Source organism: Cryptotermes secundus, unplaced genomic scaffold (genome assembly GCF_002891405.2).
Source record: "Cryptotermes secundus unplaced genomic scaffold, Csec_1.0 scaffold407, whole genome shotgun sequence".
Taxonomy (NCBI): Eukaryota; Metazoa; Arthropoda; class Insecta; order Blattodea; family Kalotermitidae; genus Cryptotermes; species Cryptotermes secundus.
Window position 1 is genome coordinate 3,449,067 of NW_019741981.1, and position 19,093 is coordinate 3,468,159.

Consider the following 19,093-nt stretch of genomic DNA (forward strand, 5'->3'; position numbering starts at 1 on the left):
GTCGCAGGAAGCATCACTGTGCACTTGGAAAGCTAGGTACCATGATGTAGGATCAGAGGTATGCTGTCACCATGTAATTACTTCAAAATATTCATTTCTTTTGTTTAAATCCATTTTTGTTTACAGTTATTTAATATAATATATTTTTTGGCGCTACAGCCTCAATTTGTTTCTTGACCTACCTCCATGAAACTCTCCGTTTCACTTCGATTTACTGGATCTTAGGCATACAGTAGGATTCCTTGGGCGGGTGATCAGCTCGTCGCAAGTCCTCTACCTGTATACAAACACATAAAAACGCACATACACACACAAACACTAAACATCCATGCCCTGAATGAGATTCGAACCCACGATCCCGGCCTCCGAGCGAGCAAAGACAGGGCATGCCTTAGACCGCTCGACTCCCGTAACCGGCATAATATATATTTAACAGAAATATTTTCAAGTATGTGATTTTCCTTTCCCTACAAAGTCCCAGTGTTCTTACTAATAATAATAAATACGTATTCCGTTATTCTTTATAAAGTCTGCATCACGCGGACCGCATACGGAGAACAGATTATCAATGTGGCCCTCTGAAATAAAAGGGTTGTGTGTCACTGTGATATACCATGTAACGTGTTGTGTGCAGGTGAGAAACCGCACGTCTGCCTGGTGTGCAGCAAGGGGTTCTCCACATCCAGTTCACTCAACACACACCGGCGCATCCACAGCGGGGAGAAGCCGCACCAATGCCAGGTGTGCGGCAAGCGGTTCACTGCCAGCTCCAACCTATACTATCACCGCATGACACACATAAAGGTAGGGGAAACAAGAAGTACTTACGTAATTTTGACCAGAGATTTTCAAGAAATATACTTCCACTTATCATTATAAAATACATATTTAACCCTTACACTTCTTAAAGTAAGGAATAGAAATCAATCAAGTATAATGAGTTCAGCATGAGAAATAATACAGTAGAACTTGGTTATAACGTCATCAAAGGGACCTAAAAATAGTGTCGTTATAAACGAATGTCGTTGTAACCGAAATGGGCACTTCCACAGTAGCCTTATGTTAGTCACGTAAAAATCTACCAAAAACCGAGTTAAAATGTTGCATTTTTTAGTGAAATACGTAGTTAAGTACAGACTAACGTAACATTAACGTGGAATTGCCCAAATGTGTAATATCAAAGACATATTACAGCGCTTTTCACTGACAATACACACCGCACTAATACTGTATATTAAAGGTAGGCCTACTCACCAAATTACAGTAGATTACATCAATTGTTGTGCCTTACTGTACCTAGATACGAGTACAGTAATCAGTTATCTTCATCTGTTTCCTGTTACTTGCCCAATACACACTTTCTAAATTACGTTCAATGTCCATATCAAAGAAATTCAGGAATGAAAATGACGTTACATACGAGGTTGATGCATTTGTGCATGTCGTACTAAGCAAGGTATAAAAACAGTTGCTTTATGAGGAATTAGTTCGTACCATTGAATATTTGACGCAATAGACAAGGTGTCGCAGAAACCGATGTTGCTATAACCAAGTTTTACTGTATTTTTGTATTAAAATAATATTTTAGGAAATGCGCTTAAATTGCAGAAAATCTGTAATAGTTTAGATTTGTAAGTTATAATTCTTTGGAGTCGTAAAATAAAGGGACCAATCTCATTTTGACTCGCGATGCTGCGGATTAGATTTCCCATCATGCTATTTACTGATGGTTTTCTTCAGTCTCTCCATGGAAGTGCAGTTAAGCTGTCGTGTCCTGTCGTGTCAGGCCACAGGAACATGGGTGCCCAGGCCAGTCAACGAAGCAACTTTGTTACAATGTTAATGTCACGTATCTAATAAGACAATAAAACGAGCACATGCAAATTAACGCGCAACTTATTGTAGAAAAAAAAAGCGACTGAATAAGAAAGACGCAACGTACAACTTCATAACTTCCTTCTTCATGAAATACCTGCAAGGACCTACCTTGTGTTTGTCTCTATTGTACCGTTCAGTGAACACTTCTAAGAAAATTCTACTGTTCTTTTCAGTTTCGTTTTTTTTATTCCCTTTTTAATAGATTTATTTATATACATGTAATTTTATTGCACCAAAATACATAGGAACTTCATTATTATAATAATAATAATGACCATTATCATCATTTTTTCAAAACATATTACAGGGTGTCCTGTAGTTGAGCCAAGCTTTTCCCTGTCTCATTACGCAATACGATTAGTTTTAGGGGAAAAAGTTTGAAAATGAATTGATTGCCACGTTATCACATTCCTGTTCATAGAGTGGGCGGCAACACAGTGTTTCAGTGTTTATCATTCGTGTTTTCTGAACGTCTGAACTGATCCTATTACGCTTCCTGCCTCATGTAAGATAACTGACATCACCTTCACCTTCACACTTCACGTGTGCTGTACTTCACTCGGTCCATCTTTGTATTTCAATATTTTCAGTATCTTACTTCAGTAAATTTTATCAGATAATGTACAGACTTCGGTCAGAAAACGTATTTCCTTTCTATCTGGATGTATGATGTAAGGTTTTCTAAATTTTGTTGGTTTTTATTTATTGCTAGTGGGATGGGACTAAGTCCCTTCTACTGCGGCCACTTCTGGCCTATTGTACAAGCCCCAGATGATAGGTGAGGGTGACTGTGGAGCAATTGATGGAATGAAGATTGGCAGGGGAAACCGAAGTACTTGGAGAAAACCTGCCCCAGCGCCACTTTGTCCACCACAAATCCCACTTAACCAGACCCGGGATCGAACCGGGGCCGCCACTGTGGGAAGCCAGCTTGAGCTATGGCGTGGCCTAGTTTTGTTGGTTACTAAGTATCGTGACTTGATTATCCAGACGTGCTTCGGTTGCTTCGGATACAGAGCATGTTCGTATCAATAATATCAAGCAAGAATGCAACGTGAAGAAGGCAGCAAGCAGATATCTTCATGCTGGTTTCTTGCTTCACTTATTTTCAACCGTGAATATGGAGGCTATATATTTCTCCGAAACGTACACTGTTTTCCAAAGCACAATATGGCGTTACATCCCAGAATATAGAACTCTTTCTTTATCTACCAGTCGCCTACTTATGAACTTGAGCTCTGGAAACCTAATGTTATGAGATGTTTTGAATGGATGTGAAACGCCGTCTCTCACACTGAAGGAAAGTGAATATTGAGGCTGTTTCAGCAAAAGGGTGTTCATGATAATATTTGGAATTAAGATAGAGGACTTAAGCTAAGACTAGAGAAATGCATAATGAAGAGCTTCATAATTTTACCCTTCACCAAATAAACATTAAGATGAACATGTGAAGGAAAGTGAAGTATTTGGGGGGTGGGAGATGCGAGAACTGAATAAAAATCTTAAGTGGAAGCTTTGAAGAGAGTAGAACTTTGCGGATCTAGGTGAGGATAATATTAAACTGGATCTTAGAGAACAAGGGTATTAGGATGTGGAATGAATTTGCTGGCTCAGCATGCTGTATATTGGCGGGCTCTTGTGAGCACTGTGATGAACTTTGGGTTCCGTAAAAAGTGGAGAATTTCTTGGCTAGCTGAACGAGTGTTAGTTGCCGAATGACGACTCTGTTTCTTGAAGCCTGTTGCTAAATTAAATGGTTTTGTTACGTTCTGATCAGGCCATGTCTGGATGTCTTCAAACTTCGCTTTCTTCGATATTTTATTACGATTTACTATTTACAATTTTTATTACAATATTATTTACAATCGCTCCACAATCACCCTCACCTATCATCTGGGGCTGGTACAATAGGCCAGAAGTGGCCGCAGTACAAGGGACTTAGTCCCACCCCACTAGCAATAAAAATGCCCTAACAGTTCTCTGGATGACGTTCACGCTGCTGTAAATGGTCGCATTTGAATTCCCTGCCCTTACCAAACTTTTGGCGCACAATATTTATTTTGTCAATGCGCATGCTTATGTGGGTGCATGGATACCTTGATCGGTACAGCGACTAGTCTGCTGGCTGGACACTAGAAGGATACGGAATTGATTCCCGGTAGGGGCAAGATATATCTTTCTTCTCCACAGCGTCCACGCTGGTTCTGGGGCCCAAATATTCTCGTATTCAATGATACCGGAAAGGGGCTCTCTGTCAGCGGGTAAAGCGCCAGAAGCATGAAACTGAGAACTCACTTCCATCCGAGGCTGAAAATGCGTTGAGCTGTATCTCCACTCCCAGTCTATAGGGAGTGGAGGTATAACTCCACGCATGCTTGAAGTTCTTCATGATTTTGTGCTTAATTAAGCACAGAGATTATTTTACCCATACCTTGTGCTTGTGTGAGTATTTATGTCTAGCAAGAGATGAAAATTAGGGTTTCATCACCATTTTATAGGGTTGATTTTGTCTATATAAATATTGTAGTAATATAAGATATGTAAGTCCCCATCTGAACATGTCTAATTTATTCTATTATGCTGATTAAATATTATTATAAACTTTCATATTTCGGTTTCAAATTAAAATTTTCAAGGGGAATGCGAGATATTAAAGGAAATTTTAAAATTATATGCATGAATAAAATGTGGTAATTTATATATAAAATTATGAAGTAGACTTAAACATCTGGTATCCCCTTGAAGATGGTTATTGCTTACCGACATATGACCAGGTTTTTAAAATATATAATGAACACAAGAAAATAAATCAGGTATACGCAGATGACGACTTCACACACTGTTTTGTAATCAGATCACGGAATAGGGGATGGGCGGGACATGTACAGTGCATTTGGGAGGTGAATTATTAGCAAAGGGTATGGAAAGGGGGCATTTGGGAGACCTAGACGGAAATAAGAGGGTGATACTAAAAACTGATATTACGGAAATACGGTGAGAAATGATGCATGTGAATTTCATTTGCTGAAAACAAAATCTGATGGAGGAGTTCTTTGAACGTATCGATGAAGCTTGGGGAAATTTCTTGAATAACTGAGAAACTACCAGCTTTTCAACGGAGTTAGGTCTGTTCTTATTTATATAGATTTGATGAACAACGTTCTGTTAGCGTCATATGGTATTATTATTGTAAATGAATGATCAATTGGAAAGGATGTGAAAGGAAGAGATAGTGGCTTATTTGAAGGTACTATTCCGGTATTTGCCTAGAGAGCTGAGTAAAACCACGAGAAACCTCATTCAGGATAGTCGAGATTCGTACCGAACGCTGCTCGAATACAAGTCAGAAAATTCATTGCTTGAGCCAACTTGCTCAGTGGGATTATTATTATTATTANTCAACACACACATATTCTAGGCACGACATTTTGCTTATTTGAAGTGCCCCTCTCAAGTCATGCATCCCACGTGTTTCTCCTCCCATATAATTACTGCTGTCATCATGCCCCGTGTTCCGTCCTCCCATTAGAACCGCGGATTCCACCTTCACTCAGGATCAAAATTAAGGGACTTTGGACAGGGCACTTGCATTCTTGCACGCATTTCTTGAGCTTGTTCTCGACCTGCTTCTGAAACGAAACTAATGATCATACAAAGGGCAAAATAAAGAGTGTAGGGACATTTGTATGCATTTTCACGTCCCCTTTCCCATACTACGAATTCTGAAGGGTAAAGGTAAAGTTGCCCTTGTGCTTAACTAATTAAGTACTGCGCCATGAAGGTGTATGGGGGAGGGGTTGTATAAATCCATATTTTCTTGTCCTTGGTACTGGTTCGAAACGAGTGGTCAATTTCACGCCTTTACTGCTTTACCCCACGGGGAAAGAGCCCCCGGTATCTATTGGATAGGAGGCTGGGTGGACCCCAGAACTGATTTGGACAACGTGGAGAAGAGAACATTTTTACCCTACCGGAAGTCGAACTCCGACCCCAAAGCCGGTCAGCCCGTAGCCAGTGTGAAGGGATACAAACATCCAATTCCATCGAAAATTAAAGTTATCATACTGCAAGAATCAGTATCATGTGAAACAGAGTGTTTGATTTGCTGATGTATTAGCCACACTAAGAGAAACATTTTTATTAGTATTATGATTGCCTTGTTGTCAGTTCGGCACTTCGGTTGGTAGTGTGCCATTCAGTTACTTACATGGACGACCCGTTTACCACGACTTTCTGTTAGTCAGGTTGTCAGTATTTTGGTCTCACGCATTGTCGGTCCGTTTGTTAGTCACTCCGTCTATCTCTAAGTCACTGAGTCGGTATGTCAGTTCTTCTGTCAGTCTGTCGATAGATCGGGTTGTCAGCCAGTAGATCGAGCAGCCTGTGAGACTGTTTACCGTCAGTCGGTCTGTCACTTATTCAATAGTTCTCTCCGCCATTCGGTTAGATAATTTGTCGCTTAGTTTGTCACTCCGTCTGTCAATTAATCTGTTAGTTGATCAGCCGGTCAGACAGTTATGCACTGCATCGAGTGAGCCGGGAGCATTATTACGTGCAGTCAACTGGGAACAGAAGCAGTGGCAGTGTGGTTGCAGCACACTACAGCGGTATTCGCTTGGAGTGACACGGGAAGTAGTAAATATCTGTCAACATAGAGGATGTGTAAATTATAATCTGAAAATATTCTTCCCGTTCGTATAATACTGTGGGTTCATATACTCCATGTGCTGTGAGAACGAGCTTGTACTACCTTCGGTTTGTGACGTAGACTACGTCATCGCTAAAGAGTTACTATATTTCATTTCAACATATTTGCTATATTCACACAACAGTTGGAATTTAAGTGAAACATAAAAGCTATCCCTGTAACAGGCCGTGGAGGCCCATAGGGTTGTGAGACGTCGAGGCTCCTACATTATCTAGAAATTTGGCTCACTATGGCTGTTAGGTTGCCAACCTTACGCGCCGGCCGCCCTTTACTCCCCAGGAAGATTCCTGGTACTCATTTCTTTTGGAGACTGAGTCAACCCCAGGACCATAGTGCGGCTGAAAGGATTATGACAACTGAAAAATCCATCTCATCGGGGACACAAACCCAACGACCTTCCGGCTTGTACCATAGTGCCTCAACCAACTACGCTACCGCGTGCTGGGTTCCATGGGGCCTTGACTAAATTACTATAGAGTATACAGAATTATGACGATATTTCTAGCAACCACGTCAAAAATACTTCTCTTTTTGCAAGAACGGGTATAGAGTCACTTTCAGGATGCTGAGATGCAGAATTATAGAGGAAGTAACAAGAAAAATTGTTCACTCATAATGTTAAATATAAAAATAATATTCTAAGAACATAAAGCTGTTTCTCAGAAAGAGGTACTTCGTTCCAATTATGGAGAAAGTTACGGCCCAGCGACAGGTACTTCATGGATCTGTGAAGGATAAGACAATGCTGTATTTTCAGGACAGACTAAAATATCTCACGAATACAAGTCAAATGATGGGCTACGTGGTCAGTTGGAAAGACAAAGAGAGAGACAGGAGGGGGAGGGGGAGTTAACAGGGGTTAAGAGGCCCCTGTATCAGGAGCTCCACCACGAAGCGTTTGCAAATTGTAATTATCACGTCTCGAGAGCAGTGCTTCGCTCTGTAATATTCCCAAACAACTTAACAATTTATGTACTAAATCAAAGCAACATCTGAGTGTAGCAGACACATAAATTGATGTGAGGTGGGAGAGTTGAGATTACATGAACAGAACAAGGATTTATACATGTTGTGGCTGTATAACGCATGATCCAGACCAATTAAAGTCTTTTCTATAAACCTCAAAAAATATTTTACACATCTTTAAGACGTTAATTTCTAATTTGTGGCATCTTCATGCTAAACGTGACTGCTTGTTTCTTTGGCATTAAAAGCCACATATATTATGCTCTTGACAGCCTGAACTCTCATTATACACCACAAATTCAATCAATAACAGCTTGCATTTTCGTAAAAAATGAGAGATGGTTGTTCCCGTAACTGCTTTCGCTCTAAGGGTCATATTAACAGAACTTTCAGATATGTTTCTAGGTCACAAAGAAATCTGATTATTGCCACCAGAGTGACAAATATTTTATAGTTCTTTCTACTTGCTTTTTAATGTAACACAGGCTTATGGTACCACGATGACCATGAGCCAACCCCCGTCTTGATTTTTGAGCTAATTGCTGGATTTTCATAAAATCTGACATAAATATAGTGCCAGTGGTAGCAACCACAATTTTGTACCCTCTAATTTTCTATCATCAGTAATAACAAAGCCGTCTGATAACTGAGACACAGCGCCACTGAATGTTTATATTACAGTTACTTTATGCTGTACTAAATCTTCGAAACATATCTGCTTCATAAGGCATTTCCTTTTAGAATGTAAAGCAACAAAAAGTGATCACACGAAATCTATAATTAGGTTTTGGTCTGGTAACTAATAAAGTACTGGGAGTGAGCGTGAGGGGTTTAATGTGAAGATAGGTCATAAACGTAAGCCCTGCCTTCAAATTAAGGATGAAGAATTATTTACGTGTAATGTTACAATAATGACGACGGTTCGAAACTTTGTGCTTAGAATTAACAAATATAACTTATTTGGAATATCTAGGGTTACAATTGAAGCTTTCATGGTTTGCCTTCTGTCCATGTCACTTTGAAGGGTTTTCTCATATCCATCACAGGAAAAATCATGATACTGTGACATGCAGACCTATTGCTATTCTATGTTTGTGTTGTTCTGTGTGTAGGTAGTGGCCTTGAGATTGCCTGATCCCCGTCAAAGGAGTCCTACCGACTGTGTATAAAATTAATAAACTGAAAAAAGATCCAAGGGCCAAAGGGCTGTAGAGTCATAGAGAGAAGAGCGAACTCTCTAAATACGTACATGTATAAATGTTCGTTGAGTGAAAGAGTGAAAATATGAAAAGCTGAATTGTTCCATTTCATTAAAAGTTTCAAGGTTTTGAGGCAGATTAACGGCGAAATATTCACGGCATTTCTCAGCAGCTCTTGAGCAATGTACTTTTCATGCAATCTGGATCTTCCTGCAGTGTCGGGACATTTTTCTCGATGTCTATAGACATCGGTAACTGCAGTGGGCAGATGTTTTTCGGTAAGTGACCGCATGTTCAATTAACCTGTTAGCGGAGGGGTACCTCTGTATGTCTATTATCATCATTCATTCGTTTAAATGCCTGTAAATTCTGCTACTGGAAATTATGTACAGAAATGATACACTAAGTAATTAAATATAATTATGTTAAAGTATTTTATAGTCTTAGCATTGTCTAATTAGCTAATTATTTCCATTGAACCGAGTCGGTATTATCATCCCGACAGTTGCTCAGCTGGTCAAGAAATTCTCTATCGCTTACGCTAAACGAAATTTCATTACCTAGTCCACAAGAGTTAACCACTGGACCATAACCCGAGAAAGATGAACCCTATTGCCATTTTCACACACTATTTCTTGCAGATTTATTCATTCGAGGCATTTAATTCAGACCTTGTTTGGCCAGTATCGATGTTAGCAACAGTTTTTTAATTCGCTTAGTCGGGGGTGGAGTCCAGCTGGGTCCACTCGGCACGGCGGCCACTTATTGGCCTATTGTAGCTTGCCCCGGGTGATTATGATGATCGAGAATTTGGTGCAATGAAGATTGGCAGGGGAAACCGAAGTACTGGGAGAAATCCTGCTCCAGCGCCACTTTGTCTACCACAAATCCCACTTGACCAGGCCCGGGATCGAACCCGGGCAGCCGCGGTGGGAAGCCAGCGACTAGCCGCTGGAGCTATGGAGCGACCCTTAGCGGCAGTTGATGTGGACGTTATAGTATCATAAGCCACTCCAACACCTTGCTCAAAAATGTCATACAGCCTGTAAGAGCTCTTTGACGCAGTAATCACTCGTAGTTACGCGGGATTGGCACTGGTGTCACCAGATATTTGGGAGCCCGAATTAACGTATGGTAAGAGATTTCAGAGAGTTATGCAATTCAATTACTTAATTTCCTGTAAAATATAAAGTAATAAAATGTAAGTTGCATGAAATCTAGATTCATGGAAATGTTCTTATCACATTCAACGTTACGTAAACCGTGCACTTGAAACGTCACAGTAAAAAATTATGAATTTATTGTTTGCTTCGCTCGTCAGACATCTTGCATATTCAGATTTCATCGTCAGTAAATGCCAGTAGTAAATATGACTTCGTTTACCGGCCTGCTAGACAGTTAATACGAGGGTGCTGAGATTTTAATAATTATCCCTAGCGTTTCGAGTTTAATAGCAGCCCCCTAGAATTAAGTTCTGGTAGCCAAAGGCGGCTTAGTGATCGGAAGTCCATCCTATGAATAAATAAGCAGCATGAATGGAAATACGTAGTGTGTTGTTCATAGCTGTGAGCATAATTTCAGTTCCAGAAGCGTTATTAGTTGTGGGATAGTGGTAGATACACCAATACTTTTTGTTTCTCTTTTCTCTTTACCTTTTTTACTGAACTTCATCATCATCCTTCTTGTAATGTTAAGTGGTTATAGGGCCTTAGGGAGCTCTAAGAAAAGAATTAAGTTAGGATAAGGAGAGGTGGAATCTGGCTGGATGTTTGCTTGTTAAAATTGCTGGCTTTAGAAGGAAGGTCAGCCAGGTTGGTGGCAGCAGCAGCAGCAGAGCTCCTACCGGATGGACTCGGAATGAATCACGGGAAACAAAAGACAGCACCATTAAGGCAACCAACAAACTACTTGGAGAAGAACCACTTCAAGCGGAATATTGGATGAATGGATGTGAGGTTGGAAATTAGCTAATTGGTGGAATCAGAGAAAATCAGAGTGAACAGACAAATATGTGTATTGGCGGCGGGAGGTTTACGGATGAAGCGGGATTCTTGCAGAAGACAAACAAAACGACAGGATACCTTTTCCATAATAACATTGGGAAATCGTTATAGCTACAGCTCAGGATCAAATGTGTACATAGGCCAAGAGTTCGAGGGTGAATGATCCTCAGCCAAAATATGTGGCAAAGGAAGGGGGAGTAGGAGTAAATACATTCATTTTTACTTGAATATCTAAGGGACATGCACCGTGTGGAATATGGTAGTTCATGCACCCCTTACACTTAGGCTCCGCCACCCCTGACCCAAACTCATTCAACAGCCATATATGCCAGGTAAAGTCCTTTCATATTTAATGCACAGTGAGTAGGCTTACTTTCATGTCGGTCGATATTAACAGTGATGCTAAACCTGTACCACGTGAATGATTTGTAAATTCCAACTAAATAACTTCGTGTAGCTGAGCTCTTCTTGAGAAGCCGCCAGTTGTGCAGTTACTCAAGAATTTCTCAAAATTTTATGGAACGCAAATTTTCATTACCGTGTTCACAAGAGCCATCCACTGGTCCCTATCTTGAGCCAGATCAATCCAGTCCATACTACCCCATTCTACCTAAAATTTATTTTAATATTATCCATCCACCTACATCTTGGCATTTCTAGTGGTGTCTATTCTTCTGACTTTCCTACAATATCCTATATGTATTCCTCTTATCCCCAGTCTCTCATATCCTCTCTGCATGGACCACGCACAGAAAACACGATTCTATTGTTGCGTAGGGCGGACCACACAGAAAACAAGTCAAGTGATAACTATCTCTCCAGTCCATTGGCGCTCCGACTGTTGCCTAGCAACGAGCTATAAACATTCGTCCTATTGTTGCGTGACCTCAAGCGAGAAGGTGTTTATCTCTCCGTTGCTTAGCTATACACGTTAGAATATGAGATGACCATCGACGCACGAGGAGTAAAGAACGCCTGTAGTATCCCCGTATGTTCCGGAACTTATTGTACCTTTACAACGGTTCTTTCAGGGACTCACAGTGAAGCTCTAAATTTGATTAAACTGGCTTAATAGGCCCTTGTGAGCCATTGGTAATGCATCGTTTGGTGTCGTTACAGCAGAGAATTTCTTGACCAGCTGATTCCGTGGAGTTAGTTAAGCAGAACGAAATATGCGGACTCTGATCAGCGACGAGGCCTCAGCCTCACAGCTCGGATACTCCTGTCACACGAGCACTGTGGGGTGGCGATGCTGTGGTCTGAATTACTTGCCCCTGGAAGGGCGACTAGTGGCGCCCACCATTCTCATGTACACAGTAATCCACAAACACAAAGGCCCTCACTGGTACTGCAAGCATTAAGGCTATTTTAGGCCATGGTTACAATTTGAATTCACGTACTCATGAAGCTGTGCATCTTTTCTAGGGTTTCTTTGTATTAAACTGAGGAGGTAATGTCTGTCACTCCGTTCGTCGGTCCCCATATGACTGCCGAAACTAGGGCCTGAATTAATTTCAATTAGAATTTATTTTGGTGTCTACAAGAATAGGAGTCAGGTAAATGAAATTTTTATTTGTATCGATCTCACATTTTGTGTGGCACGAAAATCAGTTTTCCGGCTATCCCGAGAACGGCTGTACCCGCCTTTATGTGATCTGTATAAAATAAAATGAGTCCTATTGGAGGTGCAACTTTCAACTTATACACATGTTGATTGTTTACGAAAAAATGTGTCTGTGACTTATATCTAACAGTATACTTTTATCTGCAGGAAATGAACATCGAAGCTAACAAAGTGTAAAAAATTGCGCGAACCCTTATTTTTAAAATATGTATAGACTTATAATGCTTATCCATGAGCTTCATAAATTGTATTTCAAATAACGTATTAAGATGATAACCTTAAAGATACGGGCATATGGTAGCGTAGTTGGTTGAAGCACTATGCCACAAGCAGGAAGGTCGCGGGTTCGAGTACCGATGAGGTGGATTTTTTTTTCCCAATTTATCTAATCCTTCCAGCCACATTATGGCCCTGGGGTCGACTCAGCCTCTAACAGAAATGAGTACCAGAAATCTTCCTGGGGGGTAAATGGTGGCCGGAGCGTAAGGCAATTTTACCGCCATCTTTGAGCCGATCGTCTAGAAAATGTGGGAGCCTCGACGTCTCATAACCCTATGGGCCTCCACAGCCTGTTACAGGGATAATTTTATCTATTTAATATTAATGACATGTGATGGGCGGGACACGTAGCACACATGGGAGAAGTGAGGCATTGAGTTTGGTCGGAATATCTGAAGCGGAGGAACTACATGGGAAGCATAGAAGTACATGGAGGTAGAATATTAAAGTGGATCTTGGTGAATTAATATTGTGGTCTTTGCACTGTATTCACCTGTCAGTGCTGCTCTGTTGCGGACACGGTAAGGATCCTTCTGATCACATGACATACTGGAAATATCTTAACTAGACGAGTTACTGTCAGCTGCTTAAAAAGAGTTCTGCTCCGTGAAGAGTTAGCACAATCCACTCCTCAAATAGAGCACGGCGAATCAGCGCTGTGAAGCAGATAGTAACAGTTAAGCACAAGTTTTCGAAGCCCTGCCTTCTGCAGTGGGCGAGTTAAAGTCTTTAGGAACCAGATGTTGCCTGTGTCTGTCGGCAGAAGCTCTGTATCAGGCGACATGGAATGTCCCTCCAATTAAGGCCGGTGAGACCGGCCCAACAAGGAACATTTTCGTGTGTCTGTGTGTCTTTACGAGCGATTCGCGCATTACTAGTTAGTTAATTCCATTGGGTGGGAGAACTGTTCAGGAGGTTTAGGTTCGGTCGTTGCTTCATATAGTAACTCTTTGGCTGCTACATCGTTTAGGTACATCAATCACTTTTGCTCTCAATAAATCTGATGCTTAAAAATGTATTTGATTATTATAGCGAATACAATATAAGAATTGTAGTTTAACAATTGAAGTAATTGTAATGAATTATAGGAATAGTTTTATTAAATGTTTTTGTCCTTATATATAAAATAGTTAAAATGCAAATACTAATCCGCCGACATGCCATGTAGCTGAGACACACGGAATATCCACAGTTCAATCTTATGTACGACGAAAAGCGATCCACTAGAACTTCCAGGGACTCAGACAAGAGCAGTAATGGAAAAATATGAGTTGTCTTCACCTACTGCAACCACCAGCTTTGCAAGATTAGCAGCAAAATAACATGCATATTTCGCGAGAACCCATGTCCCATCAAAATGATATTTCTGGAGAAAATATTAATAAGGCCACAATTTTTTAAACCTTCATCATTCTTCGGGTTTCACAGTTTCAATAATATAAAAACACAAACTTTTTTAACGCCGTTTTATCTACAGAAGGAGACAGCACAACAGGGGCCCAATAATTTACTAAACTTACTTCAGTTGTTAAACTATTTTTAACTCAAAATGGTGTATTATAATCATCAAATACATACGTATTCATTATGTTGTAAATATGGCGATGACCTCTCTAAAACATAAAACTTAGAATATAAAAAATATAAATTTGCCTATGCTTCTGTATGTTTGTGAAACTTGGTCTCTGACGTTAAGGGAGGAACACAGACCGAGGATATTAGAGAGCAGGGTGCTGAGGAGAATATTTGGACCGAAGAGTGATGAAGCCACAGGAGGTTGGAGAAATCTACATGAGGAGCTTCATAACTTATACTCTTCGCCAAGTATAATTAGAATGATCAAGTCAAAGATGACGATATTAGGAGGGCATATAGCACGAGAAAGGAGAAGAAGAATACGTATGGGATATTGGTGCGAAAACCAGAAGGAAAATGAGCACTAGGAAGACCAAGACATAAGTGGGTGGATAGTAGTAAAATGAATTTTAGAGAGAAAGGATGGGGTGGTATGGCTTGGATTGATCTGGCTCAGGATAGGGACCAGTGAAGGGCTCTTGTGAACACGGTAATGAAACTTCGGGTTCCATAAAATATTGGAAAGTTCTTGAGTAGCTACACAATTGGTGCCTTCTCAAGAAAGGCTCAGCTCCATGAAGTTTGTTAGTTATAGATGAGGATTCGAACCCTAGATAATCTGAAAGCAATCTTTCTTGCAGACATGGATGTTATGTTCAGAATCTGTATATCGACATCCGCCTGATGATGGTTCCACAGAACCGAACATTTTGCTACAAAGAAGAAAGTAAAGGGGTTAAAGCAGTATTACAAATTTTTTGTGTGACAATTGGAAACAAATAAATAAATCATGTCAAATTATAGTCAGACGTGATTGAACTTACGGAAATATAATTTTTGGTCTTAAACTGAGTATATTGCAGCGGTCAATGGCATCTCTATACTGGACATGTAACTTGAGGGGGCATACTTAGTGGCGACATTAACCTCATGTCCCAAGGGGACCACTGAGCCAAATTCAGGACATTTCCCGCCCAACAGTAGTCTCTAACGCCTCTGATAAATGGGGGAAACATCGAGATACCTCTGAGCCAGTAGAGGCCGAACTCGCTGGCTGAGTCGTGACTGATGGCACCCACCAGTACCGGTAGGGAATAGAGACTGGTAGAATATCATAGGGGGACGCACAATGGACCAACAGTTGGTCTAAGTGCATGAGGAAACCCACCCTCTCCAATACAATACAATACTTGAAAAATAAGGCAGAAAACTGCAAACCTGACCACTCCAGTTCCTCCGCGACCGAGATCCCATTATAGGAAAGTGGAGCCGGTAGCCGGTGGTATGCTGGTACAGTGTTATGTGGTGTGAGAATCAAAAATAAAACAAAAAATGCTCGCTGTTAACTTATTGTAGGGAAGTAATATTATGTCGGATCGTTTCGGATTGGCGCCATCTTAACTATTATACACCCGTTGTCATGGAGACGATGGTGGAATTAGGCAGTAATGCAATGTTATATATACCGTACATATTTGTATATCATAATGATGCAGGTTTATGAGACTCCCTAAGTAACGAGAAAGTTGACGGCAGCACTTAACGCTTCTGACGTGTATTCCGAAGATGTCTGATTCGAATCTCGGTCGGCAAACCAACTATCATCACTGAAATATTTCGTGATTTTTCTTAGTTCTTCCAGGCAAATGCTGAGTGAAACCTTAAATTCTGTCGCTGTAGCTTCCTGCCATATCCTCTGGAATTCATTGTTCAATACTGTCCAGCCAATGTACCCTGAGTAGTCACAGTAAGTGACAGCATCGTCAAATAAGCTACAAAAATCTTTGGGGTATGATGAGCTTCGAGCAATTCAGGATACGTAAAAGGTAAAATTCTCCCTATGCTTAATTACTTAAGCACTGCGCAATGAAGGCGTATGAAGGAGTCGATGTATAGATCCATATTTTCTTGAGCTCGGCATTAATTGGAGGTGAGTGATCAGCTTCACGTCCAGGCTGCTTTACCCCCGCGGAAAGTGCCCCCAGTACCAATTTGATAGGAGGCTAAATGGGCCCCAAAGCCGGTCTGGACGACGTGGAGAAGAGAAAATTCTTTACCCTACCGGAACACGAACTGCGACCCCTTTGTCGTCAAGCCCATAGTCACTCGCTCTACCAACTGCACCGCCTTTTGAAAATGTATAGGAAATGTTAGGAGTTATGAAGTAGGCAACCAGTTTTGTTCTTGTCTCCTGTTCGTAGACTTTTCGTGACTGTATACTAAGCACTCTTTTCCGCTACTCTGTATTCACTCGCAAGTCGTACTGTGCGTTTACAGTAGCCTATAAGTGGGGTGCTTAAAGGAAGAAATTGACAATTACACAAAGGAACATAGAAATAGATAAAGAAGCAAACAAAAAAGTAAGAAATAGATTCAGATGGAGAAAGAAACAAATAAAACAAACAATTATTGTCTCCTGACCCTTCCTTGAGTTGTACAGGTTACGTGCATTCTAAGCATTTTCTATCTTCTGAGTACTGTCACTTTCCTGTGTTTGTCACTGAGACAGGAGGAAAACGGTTTTCAAAATCAAGAAATTTTCTTTCCAAATATATTTTCGTATTCTAGACGCAAGCAATAGGGTATTTGTTGACGTACTGTGCTGCAAGCCGGAAAGTCGTAGGCTCTATTCCCAGTGAGGTTATTTGATTTTTCAATTGACCTGATCCTTCCAGACGCACTATGACCTGGTTTCGACTCACCCTCTAACAGAAGTGAGTACCAGGAATATTCCTGGAGGTAAAGGGCGGCCAGCGCGTAAGACTCACATCCTTACCCCTATCTGTGAGCCGATTATCTAGAGATAACGTCTCATAACACTATGGGTTTCCACGGCCTGTTAAAAGATAATTTTACCTTTTTAAATATCTCCTTCTATATATATTTAGGGTCTTTATCTTGGTTTAATAACACTTTATCAGCTACATAGGGTTTATGACATGAGCAGACGTAACTCAGACTCAGGAAGTGACTGGATACGGTAGGGCAGCTAGCATAGTAGTTAACTCTGGTGTTTGAATTTCGGAAGCTCTCGGATGCGATCTCTGCTCTGAGATTGATTATCCTGATTGAGGTTTCCCGTGGTTTCCTTCAGTCTCTCCAAGTAAACGTTGGAAAAGTGCCCCCCACAATATTCCACAACTTTTGCAGTTAACAAACATGGACAGTTCTACTGCCATTCAGTGTTTCATGGACGGTGCAGTTGATAGTGCCTAGTTAGATAAGCACAACAACAGTCTGTATGATAGCAGATAGAGGCAAGAAAACCAGGCATTTTTGTCTTCCCGGATTTTTCTGGAAGGAAATAAAAATTACAAAAAGTACTGAAATATTTCAAACGTGTATACCAAACACTGAAATATGTGAAAGATATTTTAGATATTCTCCTATACTGAGCACTCTAGGGCAATCCTTAAAAATCTTCTTAACGACATGAACATGGATATATGGGTAAGAAATTTATCTTGCTGTCCACTCCCCCTCCCCAAAAAAATATGGCATCGCCTATGCCTCCTAGTTAGTTAGTTATTGGAGAGGGTGAGTTTCCCCAGGCACTTAGACCTGTATTGGTCCATTGTGCTTCCTTCTATGATTTCTACCAGTCTCTATATCCTACCGGTACTGGTGCTTACCATCAGTCCCGCCCAGCCAGCGAGACCGGTTCTACTAGCTGAGAGGTATCTATAATGCTTCCCCCATCTACCGGAGGTAGATGGGAGGTTCTTTTACGTGCCGTAAAGCTACGACACGGGACCCACGGCTTAAAGTCCCTCCCGGAGGACTTGTTCCCTGAATTTTTCCGCCCTTAAAAATTCGACGACCTCCACCGGGTATTTGAACCCGCGTACTACGAGTCATGAGGTGGGAACGTCACCTCTAGACTACGGAGGCCGCTGCCTATGCCTCCTAAGTACTTTACTAGAAGATAGAAAAAAGAAATATACAAATTAAGACCTTTCCCGGTTGACTGCGAAAACAATTTTTCCTAAAATTTTTAATACAAATATATTAAGAGCTGTTCGTTACAGGATATTGCTTCGTTAAGGATTTCTGCACTATAATAAGGCTGAAGCGTCCTTCTGATTATTGTCCCTCAGTTTGGCTGTCCTGGCGCTGATCGGTTTTCTCCCTCCGCTACTGCATCTAATTGGTCCATTACTCCGCTGCCGGTTGGAATGTGATCCAATTAGAAGCCCAAGAGAGATGGAAGCGGCCGGCATTCGGTTTACTGCAGAGGGGGTCGCTGGAGGGGCGGGGGCTCTAACGAGCTCATCAGCCGGTCCCAAAGTGCAATACGGCGTTATCACACTTTTTATGCCATGGGTGTCCAAAAGAGTTCTTTTTCCGCCCAAATATTTAGCCGTGCTGAATCTGTTTTCGATAGTACGAACATTAAGAACTTGAGTTCGTATCCAGATCCTGGCACAGATATATGTATTTCCGCGTATTTTGTCGTAGGAAGAGAACTTCCAACGTACTGATCACAGTTGTAACAAGTGCTGCTGAATTTCTGATTCATTAAACGCAGTAGAAAAAAATTCGCATATTTAACAAAAAATTTACAACGGGACAGACTGAGGAACAAACAAGGAAAGAACCAATTAATGAAGTACTATAATTCGTAGCCAGAGAACAGGAGAGGCAGAAGGGAGAAAAATATGTGGACACAGTCAGAAAGAGAGACGGAGGAAAGAAATGCAATGCATAACAAGTTGTCGAATATTTTGACGATATATTTACACGCTGTACTGTATGGTTGCCGGCAGTGGCCAGTGAAAGTTACATTTGAGACAGACCGCGCCATAGCTCAAGCGGTTAGTCTCTGGCTTCCCACTGCGGCGGCCCGGGTTCAAACCCGGGT

General features: G+C 41.1%; 1 protein-coding gene across 1 annotated transcript in view; it reads left to right on the forward strand.

The window, feature by feature from the left end:
* Positions 1-19,093, forward strand: part of LOC111872937 (zinc finger protein interacting with ribonucleoprotein K) — a 486,178-nt gene that overhangs the window by 316,521 nt on the left and 150,564 nt on the right. Inside the window, exon 7 of the mRNA XM_023867237.2 lies at positions 635-804. Coding sequence (XP_023723005.1) covers positions 635-804 — 170 coding nt within the window. The remainder of the gene's footprint in view (positions 1-634; positions 805-19,093) is intronic.